This window comes from Tachyglossus aculeatus, chromosome 4, assembly GCF_015852505.1.
Source record: "Tachyglossus aculeatus isolate mTacAcu1 chromosome 4, mTacAcu1.pri, whole genome shotgun sequence".
NCBI classification, from domain to species: domain Eukaryota; kingdom Metazoa; phylum Chordata; class Mammalia; order Monotremata; family Tachyglossidae; genus Tachyglossus; species Tachyglossus aculeatus.
Window position 1 is genome coordinate 117,133,026 of NC_052069.1, and position 27,807 is coordinate 117,160,832.

Genomic DNA, 27,807 nt, shown 5'->3' on the forward strand with positions numbered 1-27,807 from the left:
TTGTAACCTTCCTAGTGCTTAGAACAGTGCTTTGCACATAGTAAGTGCTTAATAAATGCCATTATTATTATTATTATTTCTAAGCCCGGGCTCTTTCCACTAAGCCATGCTGCTTGGAATCATATCAATCAATCAGTGGTATTTAAGAACAGTGCTTTGCACATAGTAAGCGCTTAATTAATGCCATTAGTATTATTATTATTAACTGTAAACTTGTCATAGGGCAGGGAATGTGTCTGTTTATTGTATTGTACTCCCCCAAGCGCTTAGTACAGTGCTCACTAAATACGACTGACTGAATGAATGCATGTATTTACTGAGCGCTTCCCATGTGCAGACCACTGTACTAAGCGCTCGGCAGAGTTCAGCACAGCAATCAATCAATCAATCAATCGTATTAATTGAGCGCTTACTGTGTGCAGAGCACTGTACTAAGCGCTTGGGAAGTCCAAGTTGGCAACATATAGAGACAGTCCCTACCCAACAGTGGGCTCACAGTCTAAGAGGGGGAGACAGAGAACAAAACCAAACATACTAACAAAATAAAATAAATAGAATAGATATGTACAAGTAAAATAAATAAATAGAGTAATAAATATGTACAAACATATATACATATATACGGCACAATTGGCAGACGTTCCCCGATCGGAAAGCTAGGTCGCTCTTCATTCATCCATTCAATCGTATTTATTGAGCGCTTACTGCGGTTTCTTTTATTTGTACACATTTATTCTAATTATTTTATTCTGTTAATCTGTTTTGTTTTGTTGTCTGTCTCCCCCTTCTAGGCTGGGAGCCCAATGTTGGGGAGGGACTGTCTCTATATGTTGCCAGTTTGTACTTCCCAAGCGCTTAGTCCAGTGCTCTGCACACAGTCAGCGCTCAACAACTACGACTGAATGAATCATCAATCGTATTTATTGAGCGCCTACTGTGTGCAGAGCACTGTACTGAGCGCTTGGAAAGTGCAATTCGGCAACAGACCCGACAACCAGCTCCAACTCCGTTTCCCGTCCCGCCGCTGACTCCATCAAAAACAACCACTGAAAACGCCCGGAGGCGGAGGGCGTTTATCAAAAGACGACTCTGGTGGGACTCGAACCCACAACCTTTGAATGACTCCACCCCGGGAGCGAGCTAGAAGTCCAATGCGCTATCCATTGCGCCACAGAGCCGGTGGTGTTAGTGGGTGGCTCCTCCTCCTTTCCCCTTGCTGACCTTTCCACCAAGCCCCTAAGGCGGAATTTGGACTCTGGCAGATGGGGCCTCCTCTATTCATTCAATCGTATTTATTGGGCGCTCACTGGGTGCACAACACTGTACTAGGCGCTTGGAAAGTACAAATCGGCAACATATAGACATCACCTCTGCCCAGCTTCCTCCTCTACTCCCGTCCCGCCCCCATTCCCATTCCCCAATCATCATCATCAATCGTATTTATTGAGCGCTTGCTATGTGCAGATCACTGTACTAAGCGCTTGGGAAGTACAAATTGGCAACATATAGAGACAGTCCCTACCCAACAGTGGGCTCACAGTCTAAAAATAAATACGATTGATTGATTCCCTCATTCATTCGTTTTCATTGAGCGCTTACTGTGTGCATAGCACTGTACTGAGCGCTTGGGGAGTACAAATCATCATTATTATTATTGTATTTGGGGGGATTAAGACTGTGAGCCCCACGAGGGACAACCTGATCACCTTGCATCACCTGTGAGCCCACTGTTGGGTAGGGACTGTCTCTATATGTTGCCAATTTGTGCTTCCCAAGCGCTTAGTACAGTGCTGTGCACATAGTAAGCGCTCAATAAATACGATTGATTGATTGCATCCTCCCCCCAGCGCTTAGAACAGTGCTTGGCACATAGTAAGCGCTTAACAAATGCCATTATTATTATTATTATTTGTTAAGCGCTTACTATGTGCCAAGCGCTTAGAACAGTGCTTGGCACATAGTAAGCGCTTAACAAATGCCATTATTATTATTATTATTATTTGTTAAGCGCTTACTATGTGCCAAGCACTGTTCTAAGCGCTGGGAGGATGCAAGGTCATCAAGTGGTCCCCCGGGGGGCTCACAGTCTTCATCCCCATTTTCCAGATGAGGTCACTGAGGCCCAGAGAAGTGAAGTGACTGGCCCAAAGTCACACAGCTGACAAGTGGCGTTGTAGGGATTAGAACCCGGGATTAGACCCATCCCACCACCTTTAATTCTCTCTCCTGGATCCGGGGAGGAAAATGGGAAAAAAAAAAAAAAAGGGAGGGAATGCTGCGAGAATCCCAAGCAGCGTGGCTCGGTGGAAAGAGCACGGGCTCGGGAGTCAGAGGTCATGGGTTCAAATTCCGACAAAAGAAAACAAGCAGACGGGTGTCAATACCTTCATTCATTCATTCCGCCGTATTTATTGAGCGCTCACTGTGTGCGGAGCACTGGGCGAAGCGTTGGGGAAGGACAAGTCGGCGACATATGAGACGGTCCCTACCCCACAACGGGCTCCCAGTCTAGAAGGGGGAGACAGGCAACAAAAGAAAACAAAACAAGTAGATGGGTGTCAATTATAATAATAATAATACCAGCAGAATAAATAGAATTATTTATTATTTATACATTCTTATTTACAAATAATTATTATTAATAATTACAGATAATAATTTGGTTATTTATTTATACATCATTAATAAAATAAATAGAGTAATAAATATGTACAAATATATACAAGTATTGTGGGGAGGAGAAGGACAGGGGGAGGGAGGGGGACCCATCCCACCACCTTTAATTCTCTCTTCTTGATCCGGGGAAGAAAATGGGAAAAAAAGAAGGGGGGAGGGGGGGGTGCTGCGAGAATCCCAAGCAGCGTGGCTCAGTGGAAAGAGCCCGGGCTTGGGAGTCAGAGGTCATGGGTTCAAATCCCGACCCTGCCAATTGTCAACTGTGTGACTTTGGGCAAGTCACTTCACTTCTCTGGGCCTCAGCATCTGTAAAGTTCGTATTCATTGAGCGCTTACTGTGTGCAGAGCACTGTACTAAGCGCTTGGGAAGTACAACTTATACAAATATATGTTTGTATGTATTTATTACTCTATTTTATTTGTACATATTTATTCTATTTTATTTTGTTAATATGTTTTGTTTTGTTGTCTGTTCTAGACTGTGAGCCCGCTGTTGGGTAGGGACCGTCCCTATATGTTGCCAACTTGGACTTCCCAAGCGCTTAATACAGTGCTCTGCACACAGTAAGCACTCAATAAATGCAATGGAATGAATGAATGAATATATGTTTGTACGTATTTATTACTCTATTTATTTTATTTGTACTTATTTATTCTATTTATTTTATTTTATTTTGTTAATATGTTTTGTTTTGTTGTCTGTCTCCCCCTTCTAGACTGTGAGCCCGCAGTTGGGTAGGGACCGTCTCTAGATGTTGCCAACTTGGACTTCCCAAGCGCTTATACAGTGCTCCGAACACAGTAAGCGCTCAATAAATACGATTGAATGAATATCTTTGTACGTATTTATTACTCTATTTATTTATTTTATTTTGTTAATATGTTTTGTTTTGTTGTCTGTCTCCCCCTTCTAGACTGTGAGCCCGCTGTTGGGTAGGGACCGTCTCTAGATGTTGCCGACTTGTACTTCCCAAGCGCTTAGTACAGTGCTCCGCACACAGTAAGCGCTTAATAAATACGATTGAATGAATGAATGAATATCTGTTTGTGCGTATTTATTACTCTATTTATTTATTTATTTTATTTGTACATATCTATTCGATTTATTTTATGTTGTTAATATGTTTTGTTTTGTTGTCTGTTTCCCCCTTCTAGCCTGTGAGCCCGCTGTTGGGTAGGGACCGTATCTATATGTTGCCTACTTGGACTTCCCAAACGCTTAGTACAGTGCTCTGCACATAGTAAGCGCTCAATAAATATGATCGAATGAATGAATGAATGTTTTATTTTGTTGTCTGCCTCCCCCTTCTAGACTGTGAGCCCACTGTTGGGTAGGGACTGTCTCTATATGGTGCCAACGTGGACTTCCCAAGCGCTTAGTACAGTGCTCCGCACACAGTAAGCGCTCAATAAATACGATTGAATGAATGAATCAATCAATCAATCGTATTTATTGAGCGCTTACTGTGTGCGGAGCACTGTCCTAAGCGCTTGAATGAATGAATACAAATTATTATTACTGTATTTGTTAGGCGCTTACTATGCGCCAAGCACTGTTCAAGCAGCGCCTCAGTATCTGGGCATCTGTAAAATGGGGATGAAGAGTGTGAGCCCCCCATGGGACAATCTGATTCATTCATTCATTCAATCGTATTGATTTAGCACTTACCGTGTGCAGGGCACTGTACTAAGCGCTTGGGAAGTCCAAGTTGGCAACATACAGAGACGGTCCCTACCCAACAGTGGGCTCACAGTCTTGATGACCTTGTAGCCTCCCCGGCGCTTAGGACGTCGCTTGGCACGTAGTGAGCGCTTACCGAATGCCTCTCGCTTCCCCACCCCGAGGCAGCACGGCATAATTCACGAGAATCATGGCAGTGGAAATAATAATAATAATAATGGTATTTACTAGGCGCTTACTATGTGCGAAGCACTGTTCTAAACGCTGGGGAGGATACGAGGTGATCAGGTTGTCCCACGTGGGCAGCGTGGCTCAGTGGAAAGAGCAGGGGCTTTGGAGTCTGAGGTCAGGGGTTCAAATCCCCGCTCCGGCAATTGTCAGCTGTGTGACTTTGGGAAGGTCACTTAACTTCTCTGTGCCTCAGTTCCCTCATCTGTAAAATGGGGATTAAAACTGTGAGCCCCCCATGGGACAACCTGATTACCTTGTAGTCCCCCCAGTGCTTAGAACAGTGCTTTCAAGCACTTAGAACAGTGTCCAGTGCTTAGAACAGTGCTCTGCACGTAGTAAGCACTTAACAAATGCCATTATTATTATTATTATTATTCATCCCCATTTTACAGATGAGGGAACTGAGGCCCAGAGGAGCGAAGTGAGCCCACTGTTGGGTAGGGACCGTCTCTAGATGTTGCCAATTTGGACTTCCCAAGCGCTTAGGACAGTGCTCTGCGCACAGTGAGCGCTCAATAAATACGATAGAATGAATGAATGAATGAGAGTGCAGTGCAACCGTAACTGTACAGCTTGACACCCGTCCACATGTTTTGTTTTGTTGTCTGTCTCCCCCTTCTAGACTGTGAGCCCGCTGTTGGGTAGGGACCGCCTCTAGACGTTGCCGACTTGGACTTCCCAAGCGCTTAGCACAGTGCTCTGCACACAGTAAGCGCTCAATAAATACGATTGAATGGATGAATGTCCCGGTGATTATCCCGGAGTGGGCGGGGCCTGGGCGTCGAAGGGCCACGTGCCGGGTGTGGTGGGGGGGCCCGGACTACAACTCCCAGGGGGCAGCGCGGCGGCCGTCGGCGGGGAGGGTGGGGCGTGCGCGGGCGCGAGAGCGTGCGCGTGCGCGCCAGCATCGGGGGCGCGGGCGCTGCTGCCGCTCGCCCCCGTGCGCGTGCTGGGGGTTGCCGGGGCTTCCGCTTCGCCCTTACCGCGCTCCGTGGGGCGGCGGCGAGGAGGGAGGGAGGGAGGAGAGAGGGAAGGAGGAAAAGGAAGAAGGAGGAGGGGAGCAGGGAGGGAGGGAGGAAAAGAGAGGGAGAAAAGGAGGAGGGAGGGAAGGAGAAAAAGAGGGAGAAAGGGAGGGAAGGAGGAAAAGGAAGAGGGAGAAAGGGAGGAGGGAAAAGGAGGTGGGAGGGAGGTAAGGAGAAAAAGAGAGAAAGGGAAGAGGGAGGGAAGGAGGAAAAGAGGGAGAAAGGGAGGAGGGAGGGAAGGAGGAAAAGAAAGAGGGAGAAAGGGAGGAGGGAGGTGAGGGGAAAAAGGGAGGGAGGGAAGGAGAAAAAGAGGGAGAAAGGGAGGAGGGAGGGAAGGAGGAAAAGAAAGGGAGGAGGGAGGGAGAAAAGGAAAGGAGGAGGGAGGGAGAAAAGGAAAGGAGGAGGGAGAAGAGAGGGGAAGGAGAAAAAGAAAGAGGGAGAAAGGGAGGGGGAAGGAGAAAAAGAGGGAGAAGGGAAGGAAGGAGAGAAAGAGGAAGGAGGGAGGAAGGGAAGGAGAAAGGGAGGGGGGAAGGCGGAAAAGAAAGAAGGAGAAGGGGGGGAAGGAGAAGAGGAGGGAGGGAGGGAAGGAAGGAAAAAAAGAGAGGGAGGAGGGAAGGTCTGAGCCCGGCAGAGCCGGTTTGCAGGCAAGGGGCGGGTGGCGCAGGTGAAGGAGGAGGAGGAGGAGGAGGAGGGAGGCGGTGGCAGCAGCAGCAGCCGGGCAGAGTCCAGGAGCCGCAGTTGGACCCATGGCAGGGTCAGAGCCGGCTCCCGTCCGGCCCTGAGCCCCCCCATGTAGGAGCCCTGGGGCGGCAGCCCAAGGCCCGGACCCATCTACACCCGGCGGCCGGCTCGGCCCGCAAGGTGAGGCGGGGGGGGGGGGGGGGGGGGGACCCCGGGAGCTACTAGTGTACGGATCCCTAATTCTACTCATCTGTTTTCATGCTCGTCCACCTGTTTTGTTGTCTGTCTCCCCCTTCTAGACCGGGAGCCCGTTGTTGGGTAGGGATCGTCCTTCTCCGTGGCCGATTTGTACTTCCCCAGCGCCTAGCCCAGTGTCCTGCACACAGTCAGCGCTCAATTAAGACGGTGGACCGAAGGAATGGATCTGGCATGGGTCTCCCCGGGCCCTTAAGGCCTCCGCGGTCCGTCGGGCCCCGGCATCGCTCCCCTCCGCAGGGCGGGGTCTGCGGATGCTGCAAGGACCGGCCCTGGAAATAGTAATAATAATAATAATAGTCATGATGGTATTTGTTAAGCGCTTACTATGTGCCAAGCCTCCCGGGACTGGGCCCTGTTCCCACCAGCTGATGGCTTTTAGACTGTGAGCCCACTGGTGGGTAGGGACTGGCTCTATATGTTGCCAATTTGGACTTCCCAAGCGCTTAGTACGGTGCTCTGCGCATAGTAAGCGCTCAGTAAATACGATTGATGATGATGATGGCTGGAACTCGAGCCCTGGGGACCACCCTGAAGGACCCTTGCACATAGTAAGCACTCAGTAAATACGATTGATGATGATGATGGCTGGAACTCGAGCCCTGGGGACCCCCCTGAAGGACCCTTGGACGACCCCGACGACCCTGGGGCAGCGAGGAAGGCTGGGCCCAGGCCTGTTCAAAGAGGGTATTTCTTAAGCGCCTACTTTGTGCCGGGCACCCTGCTAAGCGCTGGGCTAGATCCGGGTTACTCAGGTTGCACCCAGGCCCTGTCCCACATAGGGCTCACGGCCTTAATCCCCATTTTACAGATGAGGTCGCCGAGGCGCAGTGAAGTGACTTGCCCAAGGTCACACAAGGAGACGAGTGGCAGGGTCGGGATTAGAACCCACGGCCTCCGACTCCCAAGCCCGGTGGCCAGCCCGGACTGGCTGGACCCACCCGGTGTCTTAGACTGTGAGTCCACTGTTGGGTAGGGACTGTCGCTATAGGTTGCCAACTTGGACTTCCCAAGCGCTTAGTACAGTGCTCTGCACACAGTAAGCGCTCAATAAATACGACTGATGATTGATTGATTGGTCTTGAGGGGGAGAAAGTGCTTTTTAGGTCCTTTATGCCAACGGGCCCCGGGGGAAACAGACCCTCCAGTGAACCCATCCCCATCCCAAGATGTTCACAACAGGGCCAGGCGCCCTCGTCCTGTGCTGGCCGCCCCCTCCCCAGGTTCTTCTCATTCATTCATTCATTCAGTCGTATTTATTGAGCCCTCACTGTGTGCAGAGCACTGGACTAAGCGCTTGGGAAGTCCAAGTTGGCAACATCTAGAGACGGTCCCTACCCAACAGTGGGCTCACAGTCTAGAAGGGGGAGACGGAGAACAAAAAACATATTAACAAAATAAAATAATTAGAATAGATATGTACAAATGAAATAAATCCGTACATCATCATCATCATCATCAATCGTATTTATTGAGCGCTTACTGTGTGCGGAGCACTGGACTAAGCGCTTGGGAAGTCCAAGTTGGCCACATATAGAGACGGTCCCTACCCAACAGTGGGCTCACAGTCTAAAAGGGGGAGACAGAGAACAAAACCAAACATACTAACAAAATAAAATAAATAGAATAGATATGTACAAGTAAAATAAATAAATAAATAAAGAGTAACAAATATGTACAAACATATATACATATATACAGGTGCTGTGGGGAGGGGAAGGAGGTAAGGCGGGGGATCTCTCCTTAGATCCAGCCTGGTTTAGTCTTCTAGACTGTGAGCCCACTGTTGGGTAGGGACCGTCTCTATACGTTGCCAACTTGGCCTTCCCAAGCGCTTAGTACAGTGATCTGCACACAGTAAGCGCTCAGTAAATACGATTGATTGATTTAGTGGCAACAGCACGGACTGGGGAGTCGGAGGTCGCAAGTTCTGATCTCGCTTATCAACTTATGTTGCCAACTTGTCCTTCCCAAGCGCTTAGTATGGTGCACTGCACACAGTAAGCGCTCAATAAATACGATTGAATCAATCAATCAATCAATCGTATTTATTGAGCGCTTACTGTGTACAGAACACTGTACTAAGCACTTGGGAAGGCCAAGTTGGCAACATATAGAGACGGTCCCTACTGTGTGACTTTGGCCGAGTCATTTCACTTCCCTGGGCCTCAGTGACCTCGTCTGTAAAATGGGGGATGAAGACTGTGAGCCCCACGGGGGACAAGCTGATTTCCTTGTATGTGCCCCAACGTTTTGAACAGTGCTTGGCACCCAGCCGACCCTCCACGCTTCAGCCCGGGCCTAGCCCTGTCTTCCCGCGTCCCCCTCTCCAATCCCCCCATCTTACCTCCTTCCCTTCCCCACAGCACCTGTATATATGTATATATGTTTGTACATATTTATTACTCTATTTATTTTACTTGTACATATCTATTGTATTTTATTTTGTTAGTACGTTTGGTTTTGTTCTCTGTCTCCCCCTTTTAGACTGTGAGCCCACTGGTGGGTAGGGACCGTCTCTATATGTTGCCAACTTGTACTTCCCAAGCGTTTAGTACAGTGCTCTGCACACAGTAAGCGCTCAATAAATACGACTGATTGATTGATTGATTCCCGCGCCCCCTCGTGGGCGGTGGCGACCACTGCGTCACCCCCCCCCCGCCCTCATTCATTCATTCAATCGTATTTATTGAGCGCTTACTGTGTGCTGAGCACTGTACTAAGCGCTTCGAAAGGACAAGTTGGCAACAGATAGAGACGGTCCCTACCCAACAACGGGCTCCCGGTCTAGAAGGGGGAGACAGACTACAAAACCAAACATGTGGACTGTTGTCAAGTCATCAGAATAAATAGAAGTAAAGCCAGATGCACATCATTGACAAAATAAATAGAATTGTAAATACGTACAAGTAAAATAGAGTAATAAATCTGTACAAACATATTACAGATGTACCCCCTCCTCCCCCTCCCCATCCCCCCCCGCCTTACCTCCTACCCCTCCCCACAGCACCTGTATATATGTATATATGTTTGTATGGATTTATTACTCTATTTTATTTGTACATGTTTATTCTATGTATTTTATTTTGTTAATATGTTTTGCTGTCTGTCTCCCCCTTCTAGACTGTGAGCCCGCTGTTGGGTAGGGACCGTCTCTAGATGTTAATAATCTCCTCATCGGGCCTCGTTCTCGCCTGTCCCGCCGTTGACCCCCGGCCCACGTCGTCCCCCGGGCCTGGAATGCCCTCCCTCTGCCCCTCCGCCAAGCTAGCTCTCTTCCTCCCTTCAAGGCCCTCCTGAGAGCTCACCTCCTCCAGGAGGCCTTCCCACACTGAGCCCCCTCCTTCCTCTCCCCCTCCTTCCCCTCTCCATCCCCCCTGCCTTACCTCCTTCCCCTCCCTACAGCACCTGTATATATGTATATATGTTTGTATGGATTTATTACTCTATTTTATTTGTACATGTTTATTCTATTTATTTTATTTTGTTAATATGTTTTGTTTTGTTCTCTGTCTTCCCCTTCTAGACTGTGAGCCCACTGTTGGGTAGGGACTGTCTCTATATGTCGCCAACTTGTACTTCCCAAGCACTTAGTCCACTGCTGTGCACACAGTAAGCACTCAATAAATACGATTGATTGATTGTTCTAAGCGCTGGGGAGGTTACAAGGTGATTAGGTTGTCCCACACGGGGCTCACAGTCTTCATCCCCATTTTACAGATGAGGGAACTGAGACACAGAGAAGTGAAGTGACTTACCCAAAGTCACACAGCTGACAATTGGCGGAGCCGGGATTTGAACCCGTGACCTCTGACTCCAAAGCCCGGGCTCTTTCCACTGAGCCACGCTGATTCTCCAAAATATAAAATACATCCGCCCTATTCTCTGGCTGCCTCGGGAGCCCCCAGGGGCAGAGGGGCGGTTGGAGGACTGGCAGAGGAGACGGACACCCAGGCCCAGTGGTCACCCTGTTTTGGGAAGGGGGCCTCTAGGATGGGGATTCCAGGCAAGTGCACTGTCCCTCCTAGTGCCAGCACCCTCTTTTATTTTCTTCTGGATTTGTTAAGCACCTTCAAAGGGCACAATACTAAGTGCTCATCAGGTTGGACACAGTCCCTGTCCCACACGGAGCTCCCAGTCTTAATCCCCATTTTACAGGTGAGGTAACTGAGTCACCGAGAAATTAAGTGAGTCGTCCAAGGTCGCACAGCAGACAAGTGGTGGAGCCGGGATTAGAGTCCAGGTGCTTCTGGCTCCCGGGCCTGGGCTCTAGTCACCAGGCCGCGTTTCCCCGCATCCAGAGGTTTTGATTACCGTCTCTGCTCCCAGTGGGTCCCGGTTCTTTACCCAACCATTCATTCATTCATTCAAATGTATTTATTGAGCACTTACCGTGTGCAGAGCCCTGTACTAAGTGCTTGGGAAGTACAAGTTGGCAACATACAGAGACGGGCACTGCCCAACAACGCGTTCACAGTCTAGAATCTAGACTGGCCCCGGGCCCAGGGTGGCCCTCCGCAGCCCACCTGACATCTGGCTCTCCTTTCTTGCAGGTCAAGATGTGGCAAGCGGCCTCTTTGGGGGCACTGCTGCTGGTCTCCCGGCTGGTGCTGAGGTTGCCCTGGGCACAGGTCCTCTTAGGCCTCCTGGTCGCCTACCTAGGCTCCGGGGGCTGGCGGTTTGTCAGGGTCGTGGTGAAGACTATAAGGCGGGATGTCTTGTGAGTACCCCTCTGGCCCGCCCCTTCCCTGGGTGAGCCGGGCACGATGGTCTCCTTTCGGGTTTGGCGGCGGGCGGACTCTAGCCTGCCACTGGTCATCCTGGTTGGCGGGATGCCCAAGCTGAGGGGGGCTCCCTTGGCCCTGGACTTCTCGAGACAATACACGGGGTGAGGGGACGGGAAGGGAGGGGACGGGGCCCGAGACCTGGGTGGGTTAGAGATGGAGGAAGAGCCTCCCCCCTTCCCGTTGCCAGGCTTCCCGTCCTGCCTTGGGGGCCCTGGCCGTCCCTGGGAGAGGGTCCCCCCTGGCCGCAAAGGTCACCCCGGAGGGCTTCCTGGTAGGGTGGGGAGGCGATTGCCACCAGTTCAAGAGAGGAGTGCGATACTAGGTTGTCAGCTGGGACAAGATCATTTTCAGGGGTCAAGGAGGATCCTGTCAGGACAATAGGAGTCGAGAGGCTCTCGGTCTGGTTATAATAATAATAATAATGGCATTTATTAGGCGCTTACTATGTGCAAAGCACCGTCCTAAGTGCTGGGGAGGTTACTAGGTGATCAGGTTGCCCCACGGGGGGCTCACAGTCTTCATCCCCATTTTACCGCTGAGGGAACTGAGGCCCAGAGAAGTGAAGCGACTTGCCCGAAGTCACACAGCTGACAATTGGCAGAGCCGGGATTAGGACCCATGACCTCTGACTCCCAAGCCCGGGCTCTTCCCACTGAGCCACGCTGCTTCTCTAAGATGGGGGCTGTGTCCCCCTCAGGGTTTTGAACCTGGAAAGCCAGATTGTACACCGCTTTCGTGACGGTCCGGTCTGAGCTGGAGATTCCCCACCGCCGTGGCCCAGTGGCTAGCGGGTGGGAGGGGAGGGAGGGGAGCAGTGGAAGTCCCAGAGATCGTCTCACCCACGCCCAGCGGGCACGATTTATTTTGTTAGTATGTTTGGTTTTGTTCTCTGTCTCCCCCTTTTAGACCGTGAGCCCACTGCTGGGTAGGGACTGTCCCTATGTGTTACCAACTTGTACTTCCCAAGCGCTTAGTCCAGTGCTCTGCACACAGTAAGCGCTCAATAAATACCATTGATGATGATGACCGGCGACGGCAGGCGTGAGCGAAGGCAAGCGGACGCCGAGCTGCCGCGGCGCTCAGCGGATTCCGTTCTGGATGAGAGGGACGCGGGTTGGCGTGGTTGTGGCGGGAGGGTGCTAAATAAGGCCTGAGGTGGTCGGCTGGCATGGATGTGCCAGGCCTAGAGCTTGGCACATAGTAAGCGCTTAACAAATACCGACGTTATTATTATTATTAGGGCAGGCGGCAGTGCGGGAGAGGAATAGGGTACCGGGTTGGCCCAGTTGGGACAAGCCCATTATCAGGGGGCAGGGAGGGTCCTATCAGCAGTCTGACGAGAGGGGACGTCACCTCCCCGTGCCCCCGCCTGGCACAAAGCGGCTGACACTGCCCGCGTCCACCCTGGCCATGGAGTGAGTGACATCACGTTGGTCAACGCCTGGTGGACGCAGAGGTTTGGCCCAACCCTGGCGGGTAGGGACTCGGGCCAATACGGTCATTATTACCGGGGAAGCAGCGTGGCTCAGTGGAAAGAGCCCGGGCTTTGGAGTGGGAGGTCATGGGTTCAAATCCCGGCACCGCCACCTGTCAGTTGTGTGACTTCGGGCGAGTCACTTCACCTCTCTGGGCCTCAGTTCCCTCATCTGGAAAATGGGGGTGAAGACTGTGAGCCCCACGTGGGACAACCTGATCACCTCGTATCCCCACCCGGCAGTTAGAACAGTGCTTTGCACACTGTAAGCGTTTAACAAATACCATCATTATTATTAAAATGGGAATTAAGACTGTGAGCCCCACGTGGGGCAATGTGATCACCTGGTATCCCCCCAAGGCGCTTAGAACAGTGCTATGCACATAGTAAGCGCTAACAAATGCCATTATTATTATTATTATTATTATTAAAATGGGGATGAAGACTGTGAGCTCCGCGTGGGGCAACCTGATCACCTCGTATCCACTCCAGCAGTTAGAATAGTGCTTTGCACATAGTAAGCGCTTAACAAGTACCATTATCATTATTATTAAAATGGGGACAACCTATCACCTTGTAACCTCCCCAGTGCTCAGAACAGTGCCTTGCACATAGAAAGTGCTTAAAATAAAACCCAGCGCTTAGAACAGTGCTTTGCACATAGTAAGCGCTTAACAAATGCCATCATTATTATTATTATTATTAATAAATGCCATTATTATTATTATTTGTCCAGAGCCTCCCTGTGTGCCGAGCACCGTAGTAAGCGCTAGTGGGTAGATACAAGACAGACAGATCGAAGCCAGTCCTTGGTCCCATCTGGGACTCGCAGTCCAAGAGGGAGGGAGGGAGAGCGGGCAGCCCGTCCCCCGTTTCGCAGATGAAGAAACCGAGGCCCAGAGAGGATAAGGGACGGACCCTCCGGCTCCGTGGCAGAGCTGGGGCTGGGACGCGGGTCCCCGCCCCGAGTTGGCCCCGCGGCTCGTGCCCGGCAGGGTGGGCGCCCGCGGCGCGCCCCGGAGCCAGGGTCCGTCTCCCTCCCACGGCAGCGCCGGGACGGTCCTGCTGAAGGTGAAGCTGAAGGTGCGGCGCTACCTGCGAGAGCGCAAGACGGTGCCCGCCCTCTTCGCCTCCACGCTGCGGCGTCACCCGGACAAGACGGCCCTGATCTTCGAGGGCACCGGGGCCCGCTGGACCTTCCGCCAGCTGGACGCCTACTCCAGCGCCGTGGGCAACCTGCTGTGGGCCCGGGGCCTGCGCCCGGGGGACGTGGCCGCCCTGTTCATGGAGAACCGCAACGAGTACGTGGGGCTGTGGCTGGGCATGGCCAAGCTGGGGGTGGAGGCCGCCCTCGTCAACACCAACCTGCGGCGCGATGCCCTGCGCCACTGCCTCACCACCTCCCGCGCTCGCGTCCTCGTGTTCGGCGGCGAGCTGGCCCCCGGTGAGCCGGGCCGGGGCGGGCAGCGGGAGCGGGGTGAGGACGGGAGAGGACAGAGGGGGAGGAGGAGGCGGCGGCGGCAGAGAGGGCAGAGGGGGGCTTCCAAAACCGCTAGTCCCCACCCCACTCCACAGCCGTCATGGAGATCCGTGACACCCTGGAGCCTTCCATCAGCCTCTTCTGCTCTGGGGCCTGCGAGTCCGACCCCGTGCCCCCGGGCACAGAGCACCTGGACCCTTTGCTGGAGGAGGCCCCCAAGGACCTCCCCCGACCCTCAGATAAAGGCTTTACAGGTAAAAAAAGCTCTCCCCCCTCTCCCCTGCTTCCCCACCCCTCCGCCTTCACGCCCACCTATTTGGATTTTTATGGTGTTTCTTGTGCCAGGCGCTGTGCCATGTGCTGGGGTAGATACAGGTTACTCAGGTTGGACCCAGTCTCTGTCCCACGTGGGCCTCCCAGTCGTCATCCCCGTTTTACAGACGAGGGAACCGAGGCACAGATCACCAGCGATACTTGTTGAGCGCTTACTATGTGTAGAGCATTGTCATTCAATCGTATTTATGGAGCGCTTACTGTGTGCAGAGCACTGGACTAAGCGCTTGGGAAGGACAAGTTGGCAACATATAGAGACGGTCCCTACCCAACAGTGGGCTCACAGTCTAGTGCTCTGCACGCAGTAAGCGCTCAATAAATACGATTGAATGAATAGAAGACTAGAAGAGCACTGTTCTAAGCGCTTGGGAGAGTACATTGCAACAGAATAGCCGAAACGTTCCCTGCCCGTAATGACTTTTAGACTGTGAGCCCACTGTTGGGTAGGGACTGTCTCTATGTGTTGCCAATTTGTACTTCCCAAGCACTTAGTACAGTGCTCTGCACATAGTAAGCGCTCAATAAATACGATTGATTGATTGATTGATCTTACAGTCTAGCGGGGATAAACTACGCATATATTTATAAGTGCTGTGGGGCTGGTCGGTGGTGGTGGTGAATAAAGGTAATAAATCAGGGCGATGCAGAAGGGAGTGGGGAAAAACGGAAATGAGGGCGCTTACTATGTGCCAGTCTTCTACTATGTCACAGTCTTCTAGACTGTGAGCCCACTGTTGGGTAGGGACTGTCTCTATATGTTGCCAACTTGGACTTCCCAAGCGCTTAGTCCAGTGCTCTGCACACAGTAAGCGCTCAATAAATATGAATGAATGCCAGGCACTATACTAAGCACTGGGGTAGATGGAAGATAATCAGGTCGGACAGTCCCTTTCCCACCCGGAGCTCAGTCTTAATCCCCATTTTAACGGTGAGGTATCTGCGGTAGAGAGAACTTGCCCATGGTCACAGAGCGGACAAGTCGCGGAGCCAGGGTTAGAACTCGGGTCTTTCTGACTTACCCACTAGGCGCCACGCAGCCACTATGTGTCAGACGCTGTTCTGTGTCCTAGGGTAGATCCAAATTAATTAGGTAGTGCACAGTCCCTACCCCGCGTGAGGCTGTCACACGCGCACATTCACACGGGACGCTGTCCACACTATCTTCTAGACTGTGAGCCCACTGTTGGGTAGGGACTGTCTCTATATGTTGCCAACTTGGACTTCCCAAGCGCTTAGTACAGTGCTCTGCACACAGTAAGCGCTCAATAAATACGATTGATTGATTGATGGATCTGAGGACTAAAAAAGAAGAAATGGAATTAAAGCAGGAGAGATTTGGGGGTAGGCATAAAGAAGGTTTTCTTGATGATGGGAGCCGTCAGAATAAGCCGATGAGAGGATGAGGAGATTCCCCTCCTGGGGCCCTTTAAGAAACGAAGAACTAAGGGCTAACATCTATCGTAGATCAATCTGTCAATCAGCCAGTGGTACTTATTGAACACTTAGTGTGTGCAGAGCACTGTACTGAGAGCTAGGGAGATACAACAAAATTAGCAGTCATGTTCTCTGCCCGTAACGAGCTTACGATCTAGAGGGGGAGAGAGATGTTGGTATCAATAAATAAGTAATTTACAATATATAAATAATATCTGTATATATCATTTAAAGGTATGTACCTTAGGTGCCGAGCTTTCAGATGGTCTCATGAAATCCCCTCCAGGTCCATTGTCACCCGGCCTAAAGTTGAGCGGGGTACTTGGGGACTTAGTTGAATGAACGCTGTGAGCCCGTCGTTGGGTAGGGACCGTCTCTGTTGCTGATTTGTACTTCCCAAGCGCTTAGTACAGTGCTCTGCACACAGTAAGCGCTCAATAAATACGATTGATTGATCTGAGGACTAAAAAAGAGGAAATGGAATTAAAGCAGGAGAGATTTGGGGATAGGCATAAAGAAGGTTTTCTTGATGATGGGAGCCGTCAGAATAAGCCTATGAGAGGATGAGGAGATTCCACTCCTGGGGCTCTTTAAGAAACGAAGAACTAAGGGCTAACGTCTATCGTAGATCAGTCTATCAATCAGCCAGTGGTACTTATTGAGCACTTAGTATGTGCAGAGCACTGTATTGAGAGCTAGGGAGAGTACAACAAAATTAGCAGACACATTCTTTGTCCGTAACGAGCTTACGATCTAGAGGGGGAGAGAGATGTTGGTATCAATAAATAAGTAATTTACAATATATAAATAATATCTGTATATATCATTTAAAGGTATGTACCTTAGATGCCGAGCTTTCAGATGGTCTCATGAAATGCCCTCCAGGTCCGTTGCCACCCGGCCAAAAGTTGAGCAGGGTACTTGGGGACTTAGGTGAATGAACGCCGTGAGCCCGTCGTTGGGTAGGGACCGTCTCTGTTGCTGATTTGTACTTCCCAAGCGTTTAGTACAGTGCTCTGCACACAGTAAGCGCTCAATAAATACGGTGGAATGAATGGAAGTCAGAGAGCAGCACTCAGTTTCCTATCAGTCACTCAGTGGAATTTATTGAGTGTTAACTGTGTGGAGAGCACTCTACTAAGAGCTTGGGAGAGCACAAAACAACAGAATCAGTAACAAACTTTACTGAGGAGGGAGAGAGATATTAATCAATCAATCAGTCGTATTTATTTATCGTATTTATACGTATTTATAAATACGATTGATTGATTGAGCGCTTACTGTGTGCAGAACACTGTACTAACGCTTGGGAAGTCCAAGTTGGCAATATATAGAGACGGTCCCTACCCAACAGTGGGCTCACAGTCTAGAAGGGGGAGACAGAGAACAAAACAAAACATATTAACAAAATAAAATAAATAGATATGTACAAGTAAAATAAGTAAATAGAGTAATAAATACGTACAAACATATATACATATATACAGGTGCTGTGGGGAAGGGAAGGAGGTAAGGCGGGGGGATGGAGAGGGGATGAATATTTATATTAAATATTTATTTAATATAAATAAATAATTTATAATCAATAATTTAAAGCTGTGGACATAAGCTCTGTGGGGCTGGGGGTGGGTCAAATATCAAATGTCCAGAGGTCGCAGATCCAAGTGCATAGAGGACGCAGAAGGGAGAGCAAGCAGGGGGGAAAGGCGGCTTAATCGGAGAAGGCCTCTTGGAGGAGATAATAATAATATAATAATAATAATGGCATTTATTAAGCGCTTACTACGTGCAAGGCACTGTTCGAAGCGCTGGGGAGGTTACAAGGTGATCAGGCTGTCCCACGGGGGGCTCCCAGTCTTCACCCCCATTTTCCAGATGAGGTAACTGAGGCCCAGAGAAGTGAAGTGACTTGCCCAAAGTCACCCAGCTGACAGTTGGTGGAGCTGGGATTCGAACCCATGACCTTAATAATGCGTTGAAGGTGGAGAGAGTGGTGGGCTGGCGGATGTGAACGGGGAGAGAGTTCCAAGTAGGGGGAGGACGCGGGGAAGGGGTCGGCGGCGAGCTAGGTGAGATTGGGGCACAGGGAGCAATCTGGCGCCAGAGAAGCGGAGTGTGTGAGCTGGGCTTAAGAGAGTAATCGGTCAAAGCAAAGCCCTGTACTCAATCAATCAATCAATCAATCAATCGTATTTATTGAGCGCTTACTGTGTGCAGAGCACTGGACTCAACGCTTGGGAGGGTACACTCCAACAACAAGCAGACACATTGAGAAGCGCCATGGCTCAGTTGAAAGAGCCCGGGCTTGGGAGTCAGAGGTCGTGGGTTCTAATCCCGGCTCCGCCACTTGTCCGCTGTGTGACTTCGGGCAAGTCGCTTCACTTCTCTGGGCCTCAGTTCCCTCATCTGGAAAATGGGGATGAAGACTGTGAGCCCCCCGTGGGACCACCTGATGACCTTGTATCTCCCCCAGTGCTTGGCACATAGTAATGACACGCAAATTCGTGAAGCGTTCCGTATTTTTATATGTATATATGTTTGTACGTATTTATTACTCTATTTTATTTGTACATAGTTATTCTATTTATTTTATTTTGTTAATTTGTTTTGTTGTCTGTCTCCCCCTTCTAGACTGTGAGCCCGCTGTTGGGTAGGGACCGTCTCTATATGTTGCCAACTTGGACTTCCCAAGCGCTTAGTACAGTGCTCTGCACACAGTAAGCGCTCAATAAATACGATTGAATGAATGAATGAATGAATAGTAAGCGCTTAACAAATGCCATTATTATTATTATTATTATTATTCCCCTGTGAGCCCGCTGTTGGGTAGGGACCATCTCTATATGTTGCCAACTTGTACTTCCCAAGCTATTAGTCCAATGCTCTGCACACAATAAGCGCTCAATAAATACGATTGAATGAATGAATGAATGAATAGTAAGCGCTTAACAAATACCATTATTATTATTCCCTGCCCACAACGAGCCCACGGTCGAGCGACTGGGGGCTTTCAAGCCAACGGTGAGCAGTTTCTGTTTGCAGAGGCGGATGAGCATCCACTAGAGATTCTTGAGGAAACCGTGGGGAAACACGGTTTTGAGGAAAAATGATCCGGGCGGCTGAGGGACGTATGTATGGACGGAAACGGCGTCCATACGTCACTCAGGAAATGAGAAGCAGCGCGGCTCGGTGGAAAGAGCCCGGGCTTTGGAGTCAGAGGTCATGGGTTCAAATCCCGGCTCCGCCACTTGTCAGCTGTGTGACTTTGGGCAAGTCACGTCACTTCTCTGGGCCTCAGTTACCTCATCTGTAAAATGGGGATTAATTAAGGCTGTGAGCCCCCCGTGGGACAACCTGATCACCTTGTAACCTCCCCAGTGCTTAGAACAGTGCTTTGCACATAGGAAGTGCTTAATAAATGCCATTATTATTATTATTAAATGGGGAGAGGCAGGAAGCGGGGAGGTCAGCGAGGAGGCACGTGCAGTAGTCTCATCCTCCCCTTCTCCCGGGCTGACCCTCCAGCACCACCATCCCCAGCTAACCCCCCCAGGGCAGCTCCTGCCATTACCCCCCCCCCCCAAACTGGTCCCCAATCCACTGGCCGCCTCCACCCCACGCTCATCCACGTCCCTGTCGGCTCCGCAGATATCCTCTTCTACATCTACACCTCGGGGACCACGGGGATGCCCAAAGCCGCCATTGTGGCCCACAGCAGGTGAGCAAGCGAGGGCACGGGGGGCGCAGGGAGGGCGGGTGGGGCTCCCTTCTTGGAGCCTCATCTCACCCCATCACTCATTCATTCAGTCGTATTTATTGAGCGCTTACCGCGTGCAGAGCACTGGACTAAGCGCTTGGGAAGTCCAAGTTGGCAACATATAGCGACGGTCCCTACCCAACAGCGGGCTCACAGTCTAGAAGGGGGAGGCGGACAACAAAACAAAACAGATTAACAAAATAAAATAAATAATACATTCCAGGTACTACCGTATGGCCGCCTTGGTTTACTACGGCTTCCGCATGCGGCCGGACGATATCGTATACGACTGCCTCCCCCTCTACCACTCGGCCGGTAAGCAGGATCCCCGGGGCTCATACTGGCCCTGGAACCCCCTGACCATTTTTTTTAAATGGTATTTTTTATTAAGCGCTTACTACACGTCGGGCACTGTACCAAGCAATGGGGCAGAGAAGCAGTGTGGCTCAGTGGAAAGAGCCTGGGCTTTGGAGTCGGAGGTCAAGGGTTTCGAATCCCGGCTCCGCCAATAGTCAGCTGTGTGACTTCGGGCAAGTCAATTCTCCGGGCCTCAGTTCCCTCATCTGTAAAATGGGGATTAAGATTGTGAGCCCCGCCGTGGGACAACCTGATCACTTTGTAACCTCCCCAGCACTTAGAACAGTGCTTTGCACATAGTAAGCGCTTAATAAATGCCATTATTATTATACAAGTTAATCAGGTTGAGCACAGTCCCTGACACAATCTTAATTCTCATTTTATAGGCGAGGTAACTGAGGCATAGACAAGCGAAGTGACTTTCATTCATTCAATTCAATTGTATTTATTGAGCGCTTACTGTGTGCAGAGCACTGTACTAAGCGCTTGGGAAGTCCAAGTTGGCAACACATAGAGACGGTCCCTACCCGACAGTGGGCTCACAGTCTAGAAGAACAGGACAATAGAGGCGGTAGACATGATCCCTGCCCTTGAGGAGGTTACAGTCTAGGGACATCCCAGGGGGGCTCTCTGCCGTCCTTCCTGCTGATGCCGCTATCTCCTTGGCTCTGTTTCTGGACTGAACTGGAGTGAGGGGCTACCCCTCGAGCTAAGAATAATAAAGGATAATAAATCCTACTACGTGCAGGCACTGGGGTCATTTCAGGGTAATCAGGTTGGACACAGTCTCTGTCCCACCCGGTGCTCAGAGTCCAAGAGGGAGGGAGAACGGATATCCCATCTCCGTTTTAAAGAAGAGGAAACTGAGGCCCAGAGAAGTGAAATGACTTCCCCAAGGTCACACGGCTGGCAGGCTCCCTTCCAGCTTCCCGTCACCTCACGCCCGACTCTGGCCTCGACCCCTCCGGGGAAACACCTGGGGAGAGTCAGCCAGACTCCCCACCCTCACCTCACCCCCAACTCCGGGCCCGACCTCTCTCAGGGAACATCGTGGGGCTCGGCCAGTGTCTGCTCCACGGGTTGACCGTGGTGATCCGCAAGAAGTTCTCCGCCTCCCGCTTCTGGAGCGACTGCGTCAAATACGACTGCACGGTGAGCCGGGGGTTGGGGGAGGCCGGAAGCCCGGGGAGGGGGAACCCGGCGTGGGGGCAGAGGACTCGCAGGGGGTGACGGCCGTCCCGACCCGTCCCAGATCGTGCAGTACATCGGGGAGATCTGCCGCTACCTGCTCAACCAGCCGAGCCGGGACGCGGAACGGCAGCATCGGGTGCGCATGGCGCTGGGCAACGGGCTGCGCCCGTCCATCTGGACCGATTTCTCCAGCCGCTTCCACATCGCCCAGGTGGCCGAGTTCTACGGGGCCACGGAGTGCAACTGCAGCCTGGGCAACTTCGACAGCCAGGTGCCGCCGGCCGGGCCCGGGAGGGGAGGAAGCAGGGTGGCCTAGTGGTTAGGGCGCGGCCCTGGGCGTCAGAAGGACCCGGATTCGAATCCCAGCCCTGCCACTAGCCTGCTGTGGGACGGTGGGGAAGTCGTATCACTTCTCCGGACCCCACTTACCGCATCTGTAAAGTGAGGATTAAGACTGGGAACCCCATGTGGGACAAGGGACTGTGTCCAACCTGATTAACTTGTATCTACCCCAGGGCACATTAGAGTGCCTGGCACAAAGTAAGCGTGTAAAAATACCATTACAAGAGAAATTGGGGTTTTATTACGCATTTGCTATGTGTCAAGTAGTGGGGAGAGCACTGGGGTACATGCATCATCATCATCATCATCCATCGTATTTATTGAGCTCTTACTATGTGCAGAGCACTGTACTAAGCGCTTGGGAAGTACAAATTGGCAACATATAGAGACAGTCCCTACCCAACAGTGGGCTCACAGTCTAAAAGGGGGAGACAAAGAACTAAACCAAACGTACTAACAAAGTAAAATAAATAGGATAGATAGGTACAAGTAAAATAAATAAATAAATAAAGCAATAAATATGTACAAACATATATACACATATACAGGTGCTGTGGGGTGGGGAAGGAGGTAAGGCGGGGGGGAAATACAGTTGAAGAGCGGGAGCCCCCCGTGGGACGACCTGATCACCCTGAAGCCCCCTCAGCACTTAGAACAGTGCTTGGCACGTAGTAAGCCGTCATTATGATTATTATTATTATATTGTATTTTCTGAAGTAAATACGATGCAGCACAATTGGGTTAAATATAATAATAATGGCATTTGTTAAGCGCTTCTATGTGCAAAGCACTGTTCTTATTTATTACTCTATTTATTTATTTATTTTGCTTGTACATATCTATTCTATGTATTTTATTTTGTTAGTATGTTTGGTTTTGTTCTCTGTCTCCCCCTTTTAGACTGTGAGCCCACTATTGGGTAGGGACTGTCTCTATATGTTGCCAACCTGTATTTCCCAAGCGCTTAGTACACTGCTCTGCACACAGTAAGCGCTCAATAAATACGATTGATGATGATGATGATGATGTTCTAAGCACTGGGGAGGATACAAGGTGATCAGGTTGTCCCACGTGGGGCTCACAGTCTTCATCCCCGTTTTCCAGATGAGGGAACTGAGGCCCAGAGAAGTGAAGTGACTTGCCCAAAGTCACACAGCTGACAATTGACAGAGCCGGGATTTGAACCCTTGACCTCTGACTCCAAAGCCCGGGCTCTTTCTGCTGAGCCACGCTGTTAAACGGCCCCTGCCCCACATGGAGTTCATAGAATATTGAATCCCCATTTTATAGTTGAGGAAACTGGGGTCCAGAGAAGTTAGGTGATTCACCCAAGGTCACACGGCAGGCCAGTGGAAGGTCCCTCGGTCTTGCAGCCGGGCAGAGGTGGGGGTGGCCCGGGCAGGGGACGGCTGGGAAGAGGGGCAACTTTGGGGGGCCCGGGGACTGAGTTCCAGGGGCCGGCCTTGCAGGTTGGGGCCTGTGGCTTCAACAGTCGCATCCTGACCTCCGTCTACCCCATCCGGCTGGTGCGAGTCAACGAGGAAACCATGGAGCTCGTCCGGGGCTCCGACGGCCTCTGCATCCCCTGCGAGCCAGGTGGGAGCTGGGCCCGGGGCTTGGGGCAGGCCAGGTGGCCCAGGGTGGCGTGGAGGCTGAGGCCGTGGGTCAGTCTCCGTGGCAGCGTGCCCCCCCTCCCCATCACACCCATCACCACCCCGCCACCCCCCGCCAACCGACCCTCCTGCCCGCCGCAGGGGAGCCGGGCCAGCTGGTGGGCCGCATCGTGCAGCACGACCCCCTGCGTCGCTTCGACGGCTACCTGAACCGGGGCGCCAACGACAAGAAGATCGCCCGGGACGTCTTCAGGAAGGGGGACTCGGCCTACCTGACGGGTGAGGCGGGCGGCTTCCCCCCGGCCCTGGGCGGGCGGGGGTGCCCCGGCCGGTCACGCTGGGCTCTGGCCCCTGAACCCGGCTCCCCACCCAGGCGACGTGCTGGTCATGGACGAGCTGGGCTACCTGTACTTCCGGGACCGCACGGGGGACACGTTCCGGTGGAAGGGCGAGAACGTGTCCACGACGGAGGTGGAGGGGACGCTGAGCCGGCTGCTGGGCATGGCCGACGTGGCGGTGTATGGGGTGGAGGTGCCAGGTAACGGGGTGGCGGGCGGCGGACCTCCCTGGCGGGGCCCTCCCTCGGAGCTCCGGGCAGCCACCAGGGGTCGTCCTTGCCCTGTGGCTGGGAAGACCTCCCCCCGCCTCCGGGAGTTGGGAATTTGGGGGCCGGGGACCCCCCCATCCGCCCCGAAACCTCTGCGACCAGCCCCCACCCTCCCTGGCCGTTCCCTGGACCGGCCTCCGCGACCGTCTCCCAGCTTCCCACCTCCCTCACCGCCCCCGTCTCTCGTCGGGACCCCAGGTGCCGAGGGCCGGGCTGGCATGGCCGCGGTGGCCGATCCCGACATCTCCTGTGACCTGGAGCGGTTTGCCCGGGCTCTGGAGAAGGAGCTGCCCGCGTACGCCCGGCCCATCTTCCTGCGCTTCCTGCCCGAGGTCAACAAGACAGGTTGTTCCCCTCCCCCGGATAACCAGTCGGGCAATCCGTCGTATTTACCGAGCGCTTACTGCGGGCGGAGGACTCTACTACTACTACTAATAATAACGATGGCATTTGTTAAGCGCTTACTATGTGCAAAGCACTGTTCTAAGCTCTCGGAACGGTACAGTCAAAAACAGCTGGTAGACACGTCCCCCGGCCACAAGGACAGAGACGCAGCGTGGCCCAGTGGAAAGAGCACAGGCCTGGGGGGCGGAGTTCTAATGGTAGCTCCTCCACTTAATAATAATAATAATAACAATAATGGCATTTATTAAGCGCTTACTATGTGCAGAGCACTCTTCTAAGCGCTGGGGAGGTTACAAGGTGATCAGGTTGTCCCACAGGGGGCTCACGGTTTTCATCCCCATTTTACAGATGAGGTAACTGAGGCACAGAGAAGTGAAGTGGCTTGCCGAACATCACACAGCTGACAATGGGCAGAGCCGGCTTGCACTTGTCTGCTCTGGCACCTTGGGCAAGTCACTTCGCTTCTCCACGCCTCAGTTAACCGTTCTGTGAAACGGGGATTAAGACTGTAAGCCCCAATGGGGCAGAGACTTTGTCCAACTGATTAACTTGTATCTACCCTAGTGCTTAGTGCCGTGCGTGGCACACAGTAAGCACTTGACAAATACCGCGGTTACTATTATTGTTATCATTATTAAGGACCTTCCCAGATCTCCTCATTCTGTTCCCGAGCCATCCCCTGCCCCGGATTTTCTTCCATAGGCTCCCTCTTCTCCCTTTCTCCTTCCCCTGCCACGTCCCTGGGAAACAGAGGATCAAGCCCTCTGTCCATTCATTCATTCATTCATTCATTCAATTGTATTTGTTGAGCGCTTACTGTGTGCAGAGCACTATACTAAGCGCTTGGGAAGTACCAGTTGGCAACAATCTCCGGGCAGGGCCCGCAGGGTCCCCGTTCCCCCTCTGGCTGACCTCTTCCCTTCCCCCTTCCTCCTCTGCCCCCCAGGGACCTACAAGTTCCAGAAGGCAGATCTTCGACGGGAGTCCTTCAACCCGTCCGTGGTCAAGGATCCCCTGTTCTACCTGAACGCTCACCTGGGCCGCTACCTGCCCCTGGACGCCGAGGCCTACGGACGCATCCAGTCTGGGGAGCAGAAGCTGTGATTTTTCTTTTTCCTCCCTCCCCCTCCCCACCCCCAATCGGATGGGGCTGGGGGGGGGTCACCGGACCGTGTCTGGGGCCCAGGCCCTAACGGCCAGAGCCCCCACCCCGGACCTTGGAGGCCGGTGCTAGACCAAAGCGGGCGCTGCCCGGGGCCAGGCCCCCCTGAAGCGCCGACCCCAGAGATGCCCCCCGTCCCCCGTCCCACCCGCCTGCCCTCAGCCTCCAGCTCTGAGCCTGCCAACTATCTTCACTGCCACCAGGGCTTTCTGTGAAAGCCTCGTGTGTGGGAGGGGGGCTGGGGGCAAGGAGGTTGGCAGGGCAGTGAGGGGCACAGGAGGAGAGGCCACATTTTGGCATGCCTGCCCTCCCCCCCGTCCCGTTTCACAGGGCAGCGATTGAGTAAGCTTGCTCAGAATGATGTCACGAGGCTAGGGTGCTACATCCATCTCTCTAGGGGATGGAGGGCCGGGGGTGGTGAGGAGAGTGGCGGGGCTCCAGAGGGCTTGAAGCACCCCCAGGGGGCTGCCCCCCTCCTTCTCCCCAGGCCTGTGTGCCACCACTCTGGGGGGTGACTCTGAGGGCAAGGAAGATGCCAGCAGGCACCGTGGAGAGGCCAGGGGACTGGGCCCCGAGCATCTGGGGCCAAGCTGTGGAGGAGACGGGGAGGCTCAGGTCACCTCGGCAGTTTTCCTCCGGGCTTGCTGGCGGGGAGTCCCGAGCTTGGGCCTGGTGGGTGGGGAGGGACAGAATTTGGGGTTAGAGTATGGGACGGGGAGAGAAATGATGCTAAGACCTAAGGCGGGCAAGGAACCTGCCAGGAGGGGTGAGAATGCAACAGAGATACCCTTTTCTTCCTCCCTCGCCTCCCCTCCCTCCCCATCGGTCTCTCTCCTTGCAGCCCCTTCTCTTTCCCAGTGGGAAAGAGGACTGAATCCCCTTCCCCCACTCTGTATTTGGGCCTGGACCACCAAGACTCTCCCGCAATTTCTCAGGACCCCAGGTGGGGAGAGCAGAGTCGGGGAGGGAAAGGGGGGACGGGCTGGCCTTTCCCAGGAATCTCCGCCCCATTCTCCCAGCCGATATTCCCTTTCTCCCCTTCCTCCTAGCTCCTACCTCTTGCTGTGGGGGACTTGCGTCTTCATGGCCAATAAATGGACTCTCCTCTGTGTGTGTATGTGGGTGTGTTTGTGGGTCTGCATCTGTGCACGTATCTGTGTGATTGACCAAATTTGGTTATTGTCCTGCCCCACGTTCATCCTGATATCGATCAGTGGTGTTTACTGAGAGCTTACTATGTGCAGTCAGTCAATCGTATTTATTGAGCATTTACTGTGTGCAGAGCATTTCATTAAGCACTTGAGAGAGTACGGCACAACAGCGGAACAGACACAATCCCTGCCCGCAACGAGCTTACAGTGTAGAGTAGAGCAGGACACAACACCATTAGAATTAGCAGATGGAGGAAAGAGGTGATCCCAGAGGTTAGGAGGGGATTCGTTAGAGCTGGGAACAGAATAGAACAGTGCTTGGCACATAGTAAGCGCTTAACAAATGCCATAATTATTATTAATAAGGGAACTGGGGGGGGGGGCAGGGAGGGTACTAACAAAGAAAGCTTGTTGTGTGCAGAGAATGTCTGTTGTATTCTTCCAAGCGCTTAGTAATAATAATAATAATGATGGCATTTGTTAAGCACTTACTAATAATGATAATGATAGCATTTATTAAGCGCTTACTATGTGCAAAGCACTGTTCGAAGCGCTCGGGGGGGGATACGAGGTGATCAGGTTGTCCCACGCAGGGCTCACAGTCTTAATCCCCATTTTGCAGATGAGGCTCCGAGAAGTTAAGTGACTTGCCCAAGGTCACACAGCAGGCGTGACGGAGCCGGGATTCAAACCCAAGACCGCTGACTCCAAAGCCTGCGCTCTTTCCACTGAGACATGCTGCTTTAGTACAGGGCTTCGCACACAGTAAGCGCTCAATAAGTACAATCGAGTGATTGAATGCAAGTCACTGAGAAGCAGCGTGGCTCAATGGAAAGAGCCCGGGGTTTGGAGTCAGAGGTCATGGGTTCAGATCCTGGCTCCGCCACTTATCAGCTGTGTGACTCTGGGCAAGTCACTTAATTTCTCTGGGCCTCAGTTACCTCATCTGTAAAATGGGGATTAAGACTGTGAGCCCCCGGGGGACAACCTGATCACCTTGTAACATCCCCAGCGCTTAGAACAGTGCTTTGCACGTAGTAAGCGCTTAATAAATGCCATTATTATTATTATTATTAAGTCCAGAACGGGGGCCCAGGAAACCTTGGCCCCTCTATTAGAGAAGCAGCATGGCTCAGTGGAAAGAGCCCGGGCTTGGGAGTTAGAGGTC

The 27,807-nt window shown here is 52.1% G+C and overlaps 1 protein-coding gene and 1 non-coding gene across 2 annotated transcripts; one reads left to right on the forward strand and one right to left on the reverse strand.

Moving 5' to 3' along the window:
* Positions 1 to 1,084: 1,084 nt before the first annotated feature.
* TRNAR-UCU lies at positions 1,085 to 1,178 on the reverse strand. Its single transcript has 2 exons — positions 1,142 to 1,178; positions 1,085 to 1,120 (listed from the first exon to the last, which is right to left on the reverse strand). It is a non-coding gene; the product is annotated as a tRNA-Arg (tRNA).
* Positions 1,179 to 6,324: 5,146 nt separating this feature from the next.
* SLC27A4 (solute carrier family 27 member 4) lies at positions 6,325 to 26,216 on the forward strand. Its single transcript, XM_038745744.1, has 13 exons — positions 6,325 to 6,471; positions 11,100 to 11,266; positions 13,857 to 14,251; positions 14,383 to 14,541; positions 19,703 to 19,772; positions 20,035 to 20,126; positions 21,211 to 21,320; positions 21,421 to 21,630; positions 23,171 to 23,297; positions 23,456 to 23,593; positions 23,688 to 23,852; positions 24,120 to 24,266; positions 25,273 to 26,216. Exons 2-13 carry the CDS (start codon positions 11,106 to 11,108, stop codon positions 25,428 to 25,430), a joined length of 1,932 nt encoding a protein of 643 aa, XP_038601672.1. The 5' UTR covers positions 6,325 to 6,471; positions 11,100 to 11,105; the 3' UTR covers positions 25,431 to 26,216.
* The last annotated feature ends 1,591 nt before the right edge of the window (positions 26,217 to 27,807 follow it).

Excerpts from the sequence above, each read along its gene's own strand:
- SLC27A4 (XM_038745744.1), top strand. The coding sequence starts at position 11,106 with ATGTGGCAAGCGGCCTCTTTGGGGGCACTGCTGCTGGTCTCCCGGCTG. Across the intron at positions 19,773-20,034 it reads GCCATTGTGGCCCACAGCAG|GTACTACCGTATGGCCGCCT; the intron begins GTGAGCAAGCGA and ends AATACATTCCAG. Across the intron at positions 23,594-23,687 it reads GGACTCGGCCTACCTGACGG|GCGACGTGCTGGTCATGGAC; the intron begins GTGAGGCGGGCG and ends CTCCCCACCCAG.